Source organism: Notamacropus eugenii, chromosome 6, assembly GCF_028372415.1.
Source record: "Notamacropus eugenii isolate mMacEug1 chromosome 6, mMacEug1.pri_v2, whole genome shotgun sequence".
NCBI classification, from domain to species: Eukaryota; Metazoa; Chordata; class Mammalia; order Diprotodontia; family Macropodidae; genus Notamacropus; species Notamacropus eugenii.
The window spans coordinates 46,101,379-46,114,072 of NC_092877.1; the positions used below are offsets into that span (position 1 = coordinate 46,101,379).

The 12,694-nt window shown below is 48.3% G+C and overlaps 2 protein-coding genes and 1 pseudogene across 3 annotated transcripts; 1 reads left to right on the forward strand and 2 right to left on the reverse strand.

Moving 5' to 3' along the window:
- The first annotated feature begins 877 nt into the window (after nt 1–877).
- On the forward strand, nt 878–1,921 carry LOC140512048 (oxytocin-neurophysin 1-like; annotated as a pseudogene).
- A 1,066-nt stretch (nt 1,922–2,987) lies between these two features.
- MRPS26 (mitochondrial ribosomal protein S26) lies at nt 2,988–5,840 on the reverse strand. 2 transcript variants are annotated; one of them, XR_011969391.1, is made up of 5 exons: nt 5,532–5,795; nt 4,151–4,288; nt 3,884–4,007; nt 3,631–3,785; nt 2,988–3,249 (listed from the first exon to the last, which is right to left on the reverse strand). XR_011969391.1 is itself a non-coding variant. In XM_072619786.1 (4 exons), exons 1-4 carry the CDS (start codon nt 5,756–5,758, stop codon nt 3,118–3,120), a joined length of 621 nt encoding a protein of 206 aa, XP_072475887.1. In that variant the 5' UTR covers nt 5,759–5,840; the 3' UTR covers nt 2,988–3,117. The 2 variants fall into 2 exon arrangements, 1 of the variants encoding a protein (XP_072475887.1); XM_072619786.1 differs by lacking the exon at nt 3,631–3,785 and having other exon boundaries at nt 5,532–5,840.
- A 1,953-nt stretch (nt 5,841–7,793) lies between these two features.
- On the reverse strand, nt 7,794–8,849 carry LOC140512049 (cap-specific mRNA (nucleoside-2'-O-)-methyltransferase 2-like). The gene is given in 1 exon segment (XM_072621419.1): nt 7,794–8,849. A coding segment is annotated over 1 exon segment (1,056 nt).
- Nucleotides 8,850–12,694: the final 3,845 nt, after the last annotated feature.

Here is a 12,694-nt window from a genome sequence, read left to right on the forward strand (position 1 = left end):
ATTCACTTGACCACCTTTATGAATCTACTATGTACTAGGCACTGAGAAAGACAGCAGTTCTCCTTTCCTACCGTTCATCTTTCCTGTAGACTCAGAGACAGCTGAGAGCCAAATCTTCCCTCACTAAGAGCTGTATCCAGCGCCTTGGCAGATGCTTCTCCTGGGGTCAGTCCCTTCCCCTGACTTAAGTCCAGTCCTCCCAGTTGTCTCTCAGTCTGTGCTTCTCTTGCTGTTGGACCTATGCCCTGACTCAAGCACACAGTTCCCCTGTACCTTGATTTCCCAATCCCTGGGCCCCCCATCTCCTGGGGAAGCCTTTGATACAGGAGGGAACTAAGGACTGTGACTCTGGGGTCCATTGACTGGGGCCCTTCTCTGGTTTCTGCCTTTCCAGGAGGGAAGAGGCAGGCCTTTCATCCAAGAAGGGTCCCTGGGACCAGCTCCTCTTGATCTGATACAGACCAAGAGAAGAGGAGGCATGGAGTTTGGGGAGTAAATGAAGAAGGGTTGCTAACTGCAGGCCCAGAGCTTAGAGCCAAGAATTAATTGGAAGTTCATTTAGGGTAGCATTTAGGGCATTAAGTACAGTCCTGGCCTAATGAGGGCAGTGCCCCAGTTCTGGTCCCAAGCTCAGCCTTGACCAGACAACCTGACCCTGTGCCCCAGCCTGACCCAGCTAAGTGAGGGGGCACTGGTGGCACTCACTTCCTGCTGATCGGGCGTGAGCTTCCAAGTGACTGCCCCCTTAGGCCTCTGGTTCCAGGCATAAATAGGCCCAGCTCAGGGCACAGAGCTCAGAGCCCCAGGAAGGAATATCAGCCTCTGGGACTCAGCCATCAGACAACCCAATCCAGCTTCTGAGGCAGCCAGCTTCACCATGGGCAGCCCTGGCTCCCGACTTTGCCTCACCCCCTGGTCCCATCCTGGTCTCGCCTGCTGCTATCTCCTGGCTCTCTTGGCCCTGGCCTCTGCCTGCTACATCCAGAACTGCCCCATTGGTGGGAAGCGCTCGGTGCTGGACGTGGATGTGCGCAAGGTGAGGTTCGGATCGGGTGGGACCCAGACAGGAGGCCCCTCTTCACTCCCCCGGCTGCACCACATGGGCTAGCCTTAGGGTGTGGAGGCACTATGGCCAAAGGCCACCTTCAACCAAACATCCAGGGCCTGTGGGTCCCAGAGCTGCCCCAGACGCCCTGACACTTGGATCACTATTGTACCGTGCCCTGGACGGCTCAGATCCCCAATTCCATCCCAGCCCCACTTCAGATTCACCCTACCCTTACTCCTGACAGTACAGCAGAGCAGGCCAGGACAGGGCAGGGGAGAGCCCTGGACTTGAACTTGGCCCCTAGCTTCTCCCCTATGTTCCAGTGTGTGAGTAGAGTCCTTTCCACCTGGCCGAAGGGTTCCTATTTTCCCAGTTAGGTTCCCAAACCAGACAGTAGTAAATAGAGCTCAGAGACGCTGTCCATAGTCCTGACCCCTGATGCTCATCGTCTTTCTCCCCACCTTGTAGTGCCTTCCCTGTGGTCCAGGAAGCAAAGGGCGCTGCTTCGGCCCCAGCATCTGCTGCGGGGAAGAGCTCGGCTGCTACTTGGGCACCACCGAGAGCCTGAGGTGCCAGGAAGAGAGCTACCTGTCCTCGCCGTGCCAGTCTGGCCAGAAACCCTGTGGGAATGGAGGGCGCTGTGCTGCCAGCGGCATCTGCTGCAGTAACGGTGAGGCTGGGCACTCCTGGGTCCCCGGCACATGTGCCAGATAGTGCAACTTCCCTGCCCCCAAACCCTCTTCTTTCCCTGACTCCCCTTCCCTTTGGCAGCTTCCCCATTCTCTCCGGGGTTATGAGCTGAAGGCAGAATCCATAGCTGCTCCCACCGGACTGAAACACCTTCCCTTTCTCTCACAGATGGCTGTGGACTAGACCCTCTCTGTGACCAAGAAGCCACATTCTCCTAGACCGGGACAGATCCAGTCACACTGAACAGCTCATTTCCTAGCCCTTCCCCATCAATAAAGCTGAATCTCTGTGACTTATGTCTAGTTATTTTTTACAGTATGTATGGATTAGTGGGCAAGGAAAAGCCAGATAATGGAGCCCCAGCAGATGGGAGGTAGAAGGCCACTCTGTGGTCTATCAGGAAGAGCTTTGAATTCCAAGGCACAGAATCTCTGCTCTCATCTCATCTTTGCTTTTAATATGGGGGGGGAGGGAATGTGGACTAATTACTTCTCTTTCCTAAGTCTGTTACCCACACAATGAAGTGGGGGAAGGGGCTCCCTGCCTAGAAACCACAGTCAGTCCTGGGGAAGCTCTGAAATTGTCATCCCTCCTCTCAAACTCTTAAGGTTGCTGGGGTCACAGTTACTGGGAGCAGGGGTTACCCACCGGGTAGGGATTTTCCAGCTCTAATTTATATTTTCAGCTGTGTTTTCAGCTCTAATTTCACAAAGGTGCCTTGTCAGTGCCAGGCTACCATGGGCTCCTGCTGAGTGAATGATAATGGGGACAAGCAGGTATTGGTAGAACCATGGGATCCCCCCTTCTCCTGAGAGCAGCTGGGGAAGGACAAGAGGTTTTGTTCCCACCATCGACTCCCACTCCTTGCAGGCTGAGGTCAGCTGACATTCCATCATGGATGCCTTCCCTGGTCCCTGAACAGCTGATGACATGGCAGAGTCAGAGGCAGCAGAGGCCTGGTCAGTTTAGGAGCTGGTAGTCTGGCTAATCTCCAAGGGTCGGGGCTGCCCATGGCCACAGCCCAAGGACTCTGCCCTTCTCTGGCATAAATGTGGCAAAATCTCATGCCCTTTTTGTACCAATGTCTCCCCATCTGCAGAAGGAAGGGGTTAGATTTGATGGTCTCCAGCTCCAGGATTAGTCCGGGAGCTATGGGGCCAGTAGGAAGGGCTGGGGAACTAGGATTGGGAAGAAGGCCTTGATCCCTAAGCCTGAAAAGCTGAGAAAGGAAAAGCTGAGGAGACTCACCAAAGAGGCATCATCCCTTTATTCTATACCTGCTTATCCCTTTTTTATCAACAAGGAGCAATGGGGACAGATAGAGCCTGGAATGGGTGGTTGGGTGGAGCAGCTCCACTGTGACAGGGGCCTTGGCAGCCCTAAGTCCTGCTGGGTGATCGAATCACCTGGCCCTCCTTGGTAAGGGCCCAATTGTAGTTTCGAGGATTGTCAAGGGCGGCTTCAATCTTCTCCTCTAAGTTATCCTGAGTAATAAATGTCTTCACATCTTCCTGTTGCGGACAAAGTAGAAACCAGAGGGTTAGAATCACAGGGAAGAACTGAGCCCAGAGGATAGGTGCTATGCCCAGCCTTCCCCCTGGTAGGAACGCTACGCACAGCTTCCCTTACTGGGAGTCTGCCAGCCTTCAGCTGGACTCTAGCAATGGGGAGCTCACACCTAACAGGGCAGCTGGTTCCCTCACTGGATGGCTCTGACTCTTAGAATGTTCTTCTGAATGTCCAACCATGTCCAGTCCCTCTCACCACACCTGTTCTCTGGGGCCAAGAGAAATGGCCTTTTCTCCCTGATAACCTCTGGAGGGCATCCCTTCCCACCTCAGTCTTCTCTCCTTCATCTAAACAGCCTCAGACATAACACTAAAGAGTCAGACCTTTGGGCCAAGGCACCTGAGGGCCCTCCTTGGGAGTAGATGGAACAGGGAGTGTAGTAAGGCCAGAACCCTCTGAAATGGGCACAGCAATGTCATCTTCTCAGACACGGAGCTGCAGAGCTCCAAGAGCTCTGCTTGGCACTGGCCTAAAAGCCCTGGGGAAAGCAGAAGAGATTCTTCCAGGAAGCTGCCAGCATTTACCCACAGGCAGCAGTGCCTTGTTCCCCCTGGAAAGGGCCGAGCTCTGACCCACCTGCAACTGGAGAACTTCTCTCTCCTTCTCTTGGACCAAAGCTTCCATTTCCTGGGCCTTCTTCATCTCCTCCAGCTCCCGGAGCCGCTCTTGCTCCTGCTCTTCCTGCTGAAGCCTTGAGATCCTACAGAGAGGCATCCATAAGCCCATGAGGTTCCCTCCAAACAGGGGCTCCTGTTCCTGACATGGCTAGGGCTTCCCTTGTCTTTAAGATCTGAGGCCTCCCACCCTCAGCCATCTACAGAATGGGTAGAACAAGGTCCTCACCTCAGCGCCTGCAGCCGGGCATTCTCTGCTTGGTTCCAGGCCATGAGCTGCTTGTGTTCCTCAGAATCCTGTTCTGCTTTCAGTCTCCTGAACTTCTGGTCATATGCTTTTCTCCAAACCTCTTCCATGAACTCAATCCTGGGATTCAGAAACTTAGCATCAAAAGCAAAATCCAGGGACCATTCCTGTTCTTCCCCAGTCTTTCTGAACAGTGATATCAGACTTAAGTACAAACGGGAACACTAACCCATACATAAGAATTCCTGCAGGCCACATACTGACTTAGAAAACTACACATTAACATTATCTGTGTTCTACTGCATTTTTATTAAACAAAAAAATAAAACTGCATTATTTTATTAAATATTTCCCAATGACATTTTAACCTGGATACTTCTATTTAAGTGTCTCAGACACCACTCAGGAGACCTCTTGATTCCACTATATAAGATTTCCTGATCTCTAATATCTTCACAGAAGTTTTCAGCACCCTACGTGCCTTCTGTGTTCCTGCCAAACTGCTTGACTCTTCACCCTCTTTCAAGTCCTGCCCTCCTCGCCTGACCCTTTAACTGTTCCCCCCATACTACCACTCTCCCTCTGACTAGAATGGTCTCCCTGTTCCATCTCTATTTCTTAAAATCCAGGTGCCTTCTTGCCCATGAAACCTTCTTTCCCTCGCTCTCCTCTGTGGTAGTATGATGGAGCTAGGTCTGGGGGTTGGAAGCTGTAGACTTTCATCTTATCTCAGACATTTATTAGCTATGTGATGAGCAAGTCACTTAAATGGATGAAAAAGTATTTATTAAATGTGCCAAGCCCTATGCTCAAGTGCTGGGGATACAGAGAGAAAAATCAAATCAGCCTCTGCTCACAAGGAATTCACATTCTAACAGGGAAAGATATGCACCCATCTCGGGCTGTAAAGTGGGTACAACAGCACCTGCCTACCTCAAAGGACTGAGGCAGCATCACGATTTCATGCCAACCTTAAATACACACATGCAGACTACTCATAATTATGAATTATTATTACTATTAGCTCCTAGCTTGGTATCCCATGCACTGAGAAAAGTATCTTCCCAGTAAGAAGCTGAATGGAAGGTTGCTGAATTGGGTACCCCAAGTACCCATCTCCGAAGCCTCAGCCCCTTTCTTCACCTAGGGTGGGGTTGGGAAACCGAGGCCCCGCCCCCAGCTCTAGGCCCCGCCTTCTCTCGACTGCAGGCTCCTCCCCTCTCAGGCTCACTCGTGGCCCCGCCCCCAGCTCTAGGCCCCGCCTTCTCTCGACTGCAGGCTCCTCAGGCTCACCCGTGGCCCCGCCCCCAGCTGCAGGCTCCTAGCCCTCCCAAGCCCCTGCGTGGCCCCTCCCCCTCCATACCTGAGAGCTCGCACAGTCTGTCTATAACTCTTATAACGCTCGATTAGCATGTACATCTCGGCGGGATCTACGGGGGTCGGGGTTCGCAAGCGCCCGATCTTGGACTTGGCGGGCGGATCATGGCGGCTTTTACGGCCCCGTGCGGGAGGCAGCAATAGCGGTAAAGAAGGAGCAGGGTGCGAAGGGGGCCTAACGGAGCGACCCAAGCGACCCAAAGCGCCGAGCATGGCCGTAACCTCGAGGCATTCTGGGACAGCGAGTCTCTAGCCCTATATTGTGGCTCGGCGCATGCTCGAGATGTCTCCTGCTAACCAATCGCTGCTTTCCGTACCCTCCAGTCCTGCATCTTCCGCCAATCAGCACCCTGTCTCCATTCACCAATCATCATCCTCGATGTGTTTTTCCGCCCTCCCATATCACCCTCCTGGGTCCCTCACCAATCACTGCCCTGTCCGTCTAGAGGCTCCACCTCCTCTCGCCAATCGCCTTATACGTCCCGCCCTGGCCCGCCCCCTTTTGACTTTGGGCTGGTGCCCAGGGTCTCTCGCAGTCACTTCGGTAGAGGGTGAAGTGTGAGTGTTCCCAGGCTGGGTGAAATATAGGTCTGACTATGCCAGCTCCAGTACTCCATCAACTCCGTGGCTCCCTCTCACTTCTAGGAGCAAATATAAAATATTCCATAAAGTCCTTTATGTCCCGGTCCTCCCCTCCGCTCTCATTACCCCCACACCCTACTGCGTGTTCTGCGATCCCATCTCCCGACTCCAGGCCTTTTCACGGACCTTCTCCTGCGCCAGGAAGTCCCCCCAGACTCATCTCTATCTCCTGGCTTCCTTCAGGTCTCAGCTAAAATTCCACCTTCTGCAGGAAGCCTTCCCCAACCCCCTCCTAATGCATGCCATCCCTCTGAGATAATTTCTCATTTAGACTGCATACCTACAGGTTGTCCCGAAATCGGGATTTAAAATTTTAATAGCTTAAAACTGCACGAAGACTTTTGGGACACCTTGTATATATCGTATCCACGTAGTAACACGTCGTCTTGCCCAGTGGGATTCGAGATCTTTGAGAACAGGCACTGTGTTCTCCTCTCCTTTGTTTTCCCCTGCACATCTTAGCACAGTGCCTGGCACAAAGTAAATAATGTTTACTGACTGCCAGTAATAACAGAGAAAAGGGCAGAGCCAGCAGTAGGGAAACAGTAGGGACAGCCCTGGTGCTCCAGTTCGGGGTCCTGGGTTCAAATCACAGTTACTGCCACCTACTAGCTATAATACCCCGGACAAAACACTTAACCTTCCTGGTCCTCAGTTTCCTCATCCACAGAGTGAAGGAGTTGGATTAGGTCTCCAAGACCCCTATGCCTCAGTCAGTCAGAGTAAACACTTAGCAAGAATCTACTGTGTGCCCGTTCTTAATGTGAGGCAGCTGTTGTATCTAATCATGGTGGGAAGAGCCATGCTACCAGCTCTGTGCTCATTTGTCCAAAAAAAAAAAACTAAACAGTAGGCTTCTCCAATGGAGATTAATTCTCTCTAGAGGAGAATGAATGGGATGGCGAAGACAGGAGGCAATGAGTTTCTGTTATAATTCTATGTATTCTGTCTTATGCATTTAAAAACATTTTTCTGAGAAAAAGGTCCATAGACTTTACCAGACTACCAAAAGAGACACATGACCAAAAAAGGGGTAAGAACCCCTGCTCCAGGTCAGCTGCACTCTTCCTGACCATACATGTCTTGCACTTTCTACACAAGTCATCGTTGGCAACACATCACTATCTTCTGATAGCCACTACACATCTCTCCATTGCTTATACGGTCATGGGTAATTTTGGTTTTCTGAGGACTGTGCTGTTTCATTATTGGTAGCTATATCATGTCATCAGAAGAATATTAATGTTTGAAAAAAGAGAGCTTTGTGTCAGACAACCCCTCAGGGTCACTGAAAGTGCTGTCCAATTTCTCAGATACAACCTTGCTAATGTCTTTCTCCTATTCTGGGTCCAGTTTATTGTCTGTCCAAGATATAAGTGTTTATGCTGGACTGCCTTATGCAATTGGACACTGAAGTCCAGGCATGCTTAACCCCTTGGTTTTTCCAGGATAGACCGTTAGACCCATCTCTTCTGAGCGTTCACAGACCTCATTGAGAAGACTCTGGACTTTTCTGGAGCTTGATACAATCAATGAAATGCCAGCCACAAACCGGAGAATCTGGAACTCCCTTCAGCCTAAGGCATTCTCCATGACTGTGTAACACTTATTTTTTTTGGGGGGGGGAAAGAGCTTTATTGATAATTTCACTTCCAAAATGTTACATCATTTTAGTCAATAGAGGATGAATGGCCTCTCTACCCAGATAATAAAGACAAACCACATAGACTTCTGAGTTCCCAGCTTTGCTAGTAGCAGGTTTAAAAACATGAATCTCCTCAAAGGAACAATTTAGCAAGTACATCAAGTTGATGGAACAATGTTCAAAGAGGGTGAACATCTTCAAAACAAAAGAGCCACCACTACTGAGAGTCATCAGAGCAGTGACTACTTCACAGTAATGAAAAGGGGAGACCAAAGCTTCTTGCTCACCTGGATTTCCTTGACAATCAAAACTCCCATCTGCAGTGACCAAGTGAACAGGAGACATGTTGCTTATGAAATGCTGAAGCCCAGTCACATGTTTCAGGGTCATGATATCACCAGTGTTATCTGGACCAAAGTACCACCATGGCAAGGTATTTGCAATAAGCCGATGATCCACAATCATCGTAAGGTTGTCATTGGCTTCATGGTAAGGATTCAGGGTGTTGGCAACCCAGTTCCAATCACAGGGTATATTACGGGATCTTAGATAGTGGTTAAGACTGGCTATAAAAGCACCAGGAGCCTCACAAAGGTGCACTGAGTTTAACTCTCCATTCTGAAAAGCTTCTTGGGGAATAAGGGGGAAGCTACACAATACCTTGTGGAATTTACACCAAGCCTGGGTACAAAGCTCTGCATTTGCAATCTTTTTCATGTGAGGAATGGTTTTTCCAGCTTTATTGGTGAAGGGAGTGTGCTGATGCCAATCATCCAGGTTTTTATCACTCAGTAAGTTTTTTACTTCATTCATGGAATTCTTCAAAACAAGAAGTGAATTAAATTCTATGTGATCACAGGTGAAAACATCATTGGAATCTGGTAACTGCCACTCATTCTTGGGTGGTTTGCTATAGGAAAAGTTCTTGGCACAGAGTTCAGAAACATCCGCAAGAACGTCAGGACTGAACTTTTCGAGGCCTCCAGCCTGATCACCTGAGATCTTCCACTTACTCATTTTCAAATCAGATTAAAACCGGGCGGGATGCCCTCCCTCCCCTGGGGCGTCTGCAGCCGTTAAACAGCATTTAGTAAATACTGTAACTGCGCAGAGCCCCGGAAGAAGCTGAAGTGCGGGGAAGGACGGGGACAGGCCCCCTGCTGTGCGGAAAATCGCGACCCTGGCCCGGGAGGACGCGGGGGCACGAGCAGACAAGCAGCCTTCGCTCCCGTCATTACTCCTCAGGGGGCGGGCAGCCCCCGGGCCCTCCTGCCCCTGGACGGACCGGGGCCCGCGGGGCTCGCCCGGCCCAGGCCCCACCAGACGGGAAAGAGGCGGAGGTGTGCAACACTTGTATCAAGCAAACAGCTCCCTGCTGTAGGCTTCCCTTGACGCCGACCCTCTAAAGACTCTTTGAATACAGGTGTTCCTGCAGTTGGCGGCGTTCATCGAGGGATCTTGTGGAATATTGTTGAAGGACAGCCTTTGAGGGTCAGTATATGAGCTGGACTAAATGTTGAGGTCCCTTCCAAATCTCAGGTTTTGTGAAGATTGTTTTTCTTTATTCAACCTGGTACTTTCTCACAAATCAGCAAATAGTTGCTGCTTGGAAATCCTTAAGGACCATGGAGAGTGCTGATAGCCTTGGTTGGGACTTTTTCATTGTGCTCCTCCTTTGCTCAATTCCTTGTAGCAATTAATTCCTTAAAAAATACGCACACAACACACGCACACACACACACACACACACACACACACACACACACACACACACACACACACACCTTCTAGCTTTACAAAACATGCCTTCCTTACAACTGCCTGGGTATTGGGTAACAATCACAGTTCCAAACCATGTAATAATATTTGAGGGGGATTCTGTAACCACTGCCTCCAGATGCTTCAAAACCAGCCTGGCTTCAGCAGCAACCACTCCCATTGGGTCAGCAGGTGAATCTACTTAAGTAGTTGTAACAGTAAAGACCCCAACATACACAGGGGGCCTGCTACCACAGGTTCCTAGATCTGCATTCATGAAAGGAAAGACCCATTAATGGGTGGGGAACATTTTTAATCACATTAAAATAATTAGCAATACAAATGCATATATTGTTTCTAGTTAAAGAAACTCTTCTTTCTGTACTTTACTCCTAGTAAAGACTCTTGATTGATAAAGGCAATATTCAATCAGAGGCACTTGATTATACTAAAACAAAAACAGCAAAAGATCCTATTTTGCTTGCCATCACACTCCATCCTTCCAGAACTTACAATCTAAATCTTTCTGTACTTTACTCCTGTGTGGGATAAAAAGACCCTTACTCAAAATCTTAAATAAATGAAGAGGCTTCTCAATAAGAACAGAAAGAAAAAGATTTATCACAATTCTCAAGAAAGGGACATTCTTCCATCAGGTAGGGGAACCTGATGGAAGGAGGCCACTTACAGAAACTGAAGCACAATTTTTATACCCTAACGCAGAGAATCCCACCTTCCCACTATCCTACCTCTCCATTGGCGGGAGGTAGGCTCATAATCTAAGTGTGAAAAACTGGACAAACTCCGGGAAATCTTCACCTTTCCCAACACAATTACCTCATCTAATATCTAACTTAACTGCTGATGTGGCTTTAGAAAAGAGAGGAGGGGGAGAAGCAGGAGTTGGTAGCATTGATGTGGCAACAGTACAACAAACAAAGGGGAGATCTGAGTAACTTCCAAGTTTCGGCTACAGACCATAGCACTTTCACAAAGAGAGCTGGTAGGTGGTAAGAGGGGGAACCAACTGACCGTCCACAAGCCCTGGATACCTGAAACTCAGGTATCCAAGGAGAGAGGCCTTATGGAAGAGAAATTTTATTTAGAAAATCCAATATTCCCCATATTTTTATTATGAAAAATCTTCACGATCTCCTCATCTCACTCACTCCTAGTAAAGACTCTTGACTGATAAAGGCAATATTCAATCAGAGGCACTTGATTATACTAAAACAAAAACAGCAAAAGATCCTATTTTGCTTGCCATCACACTCCACTCTTCCAGGATCCTTGGCCTTACAATCTAAATGGCCATGAGTCCTGAAACAAATAGCAGCATTATACTTTGCAATCCCAAATCCAAGTGGTTTAAGCAAGTTACATGGGCAACTTGTATCTGACTAGGCATTAACATTTCTTTAGTCAATACAACATAGTTCCCACAAAATAAACACATCATGAACTTTACATTTGCAGAATACATAACATAGCAATTCATTACCAGGGTGACCAAATGGCTTTAAACAAACGCAAAGGTATATGCATAACGTAACATCATTCTTTGAGGTGAGAGTAACCAGCTCCTCCTTCCTCCAGTCCCAAACAGAAATGCCCAAGCAAAGTTCTCTTGACTCTAATGAACCAAGTTCCAGTCTTAATGTTCAGCCCATACTTCCAAGTCCTGAGGGGCAGCTAGGAAACAAAGCCATCTGCTGGGTCAATACAAAGATAGTTTTCTGCTTGGGTTCCAGGGTTCCATTCCAAACTCTTGCAGCTCTGGTTTGGTTTTTGAATAGAATACACTTTCAGGGTCTTCACTCTTCCAGCACAGTTCAGAGCAGGGCTAATCCACTCGAGCCCTGGCTCTGGCCATCCCTACCTTCTGGGTTCCACAGACCCATAACCATCACAAGTGGAAAACAACAGACAATTATCCCAGCCCCATAAAACCTCATCCTTTTATTTTAATTTATACAGATCCTATCAACTACACCATAATGTATCAGTAAGCACCCCAACATACACAGGGGGCCTGCTACCACATGTTCTTAGGTCTGCATTCATAAAAGGAAAGGCAACTTTTGAGGGGTTAACAATCATTTTAATCCAGCACATGTATCATTCCTTTAACCAAACACATATATCATATACCTAGTTCAGGGGAGTGAGCACCCTGAACTTCAAAGAAAATACAGAGAAATCAAAAATCAACAGACATGGCTTCCTCTGACCATAATTCAACAGACAGGACCAACTGTCTGACCATAGTTACCAGTGAGGGGAGCACTGACATCTGGGTTTTCACAACTGGAGGGTTCCTTTAGAGACTTCCCAGAGTTTCTTTCTGGCCAAACACTTCCAGTCAGTAAGCCCCAAAGTAAAACCTCAACTCAGCGTATTTATATCTTTTTTAGAGCCAGAGGGCATCACAACCCTGGAGAACCAGTACCTCAAGGGTGGGCCTTCCCACAGATCTTCCTTAATCAAACTCCCCTTAATGGGTAGGCCCATTAATGGGTGGGGAAGATCTTTAATCACATTAAAATAATTAACAATACAAATACATATACTGTTTCTAGTTAAAGAAACTTGTGTGGGGTATTTTAATCCCCTTGTACTAATCAGTCAGAGACTAGTCTTAGGAAAGGCAAAAAGGAGTTTATTGCTTCCCCTTCAACACTCTAATACTGCCTGTCAAGGAGTACAAATACAGCACAGCTCAATGCAAGTTTATATAGTCCATAATCCACTGGCTCCTCCTCCCATTGGCTGGGCCTCAGAGCTCACAATTTAAACATGGGAACTTCTCCCCAATAACAAAGGGCAAAAAGGCTCAGCAAAAAAAAAAAAAGGGGAAGGATACAGGGTGGGGCATAGACAAGATCAGGATGAAAGGGGGAGTCAGGCACAGTACAAAATATGTTACAAAGCGTGCTTCTCTACAAGGTTAGCTAGCTGCAGATGTTCAAGGGAGTGTGTTTTAATAATATAAGGAACAATTAACTCTTTGAGTAGACTTCACTTCTGGAGGATCATGTCTCATGAACTCTTGTTTCTGTACTTTACTCCTAGTAAAGACTCTTGATTGATAAAGGCAATATTCA

What these genes read in the sequence shown, in the direction of transcription:
- MRPS26 (XM_072619786.1), bottom strand. Translation starts at nt 5,758, where the DNA reads ATGCTCGGCGCTTTGGGTCGCTTGGGTCGCTCCGTTAGGCCCCCTTCG. An exon ending in CAGACTGTGCGAGCTCTCAG is followed by an intron (nt 4,289 to 5,531) that starts GTATGGAGGGGG and finishes TCTGAATCCCAG; the next exon opens with GATTGAGTTCATGGAAGAGG. An exon ending in GAGAAGTTCTCCAGTTGCAG is followed by an intron (nt 3,250 to 3,883) that starts GTGGGTCAGAGC and finishes TGTCCGCAACAG; the next exon opens with GAAGATGTGAAGACATTTAT.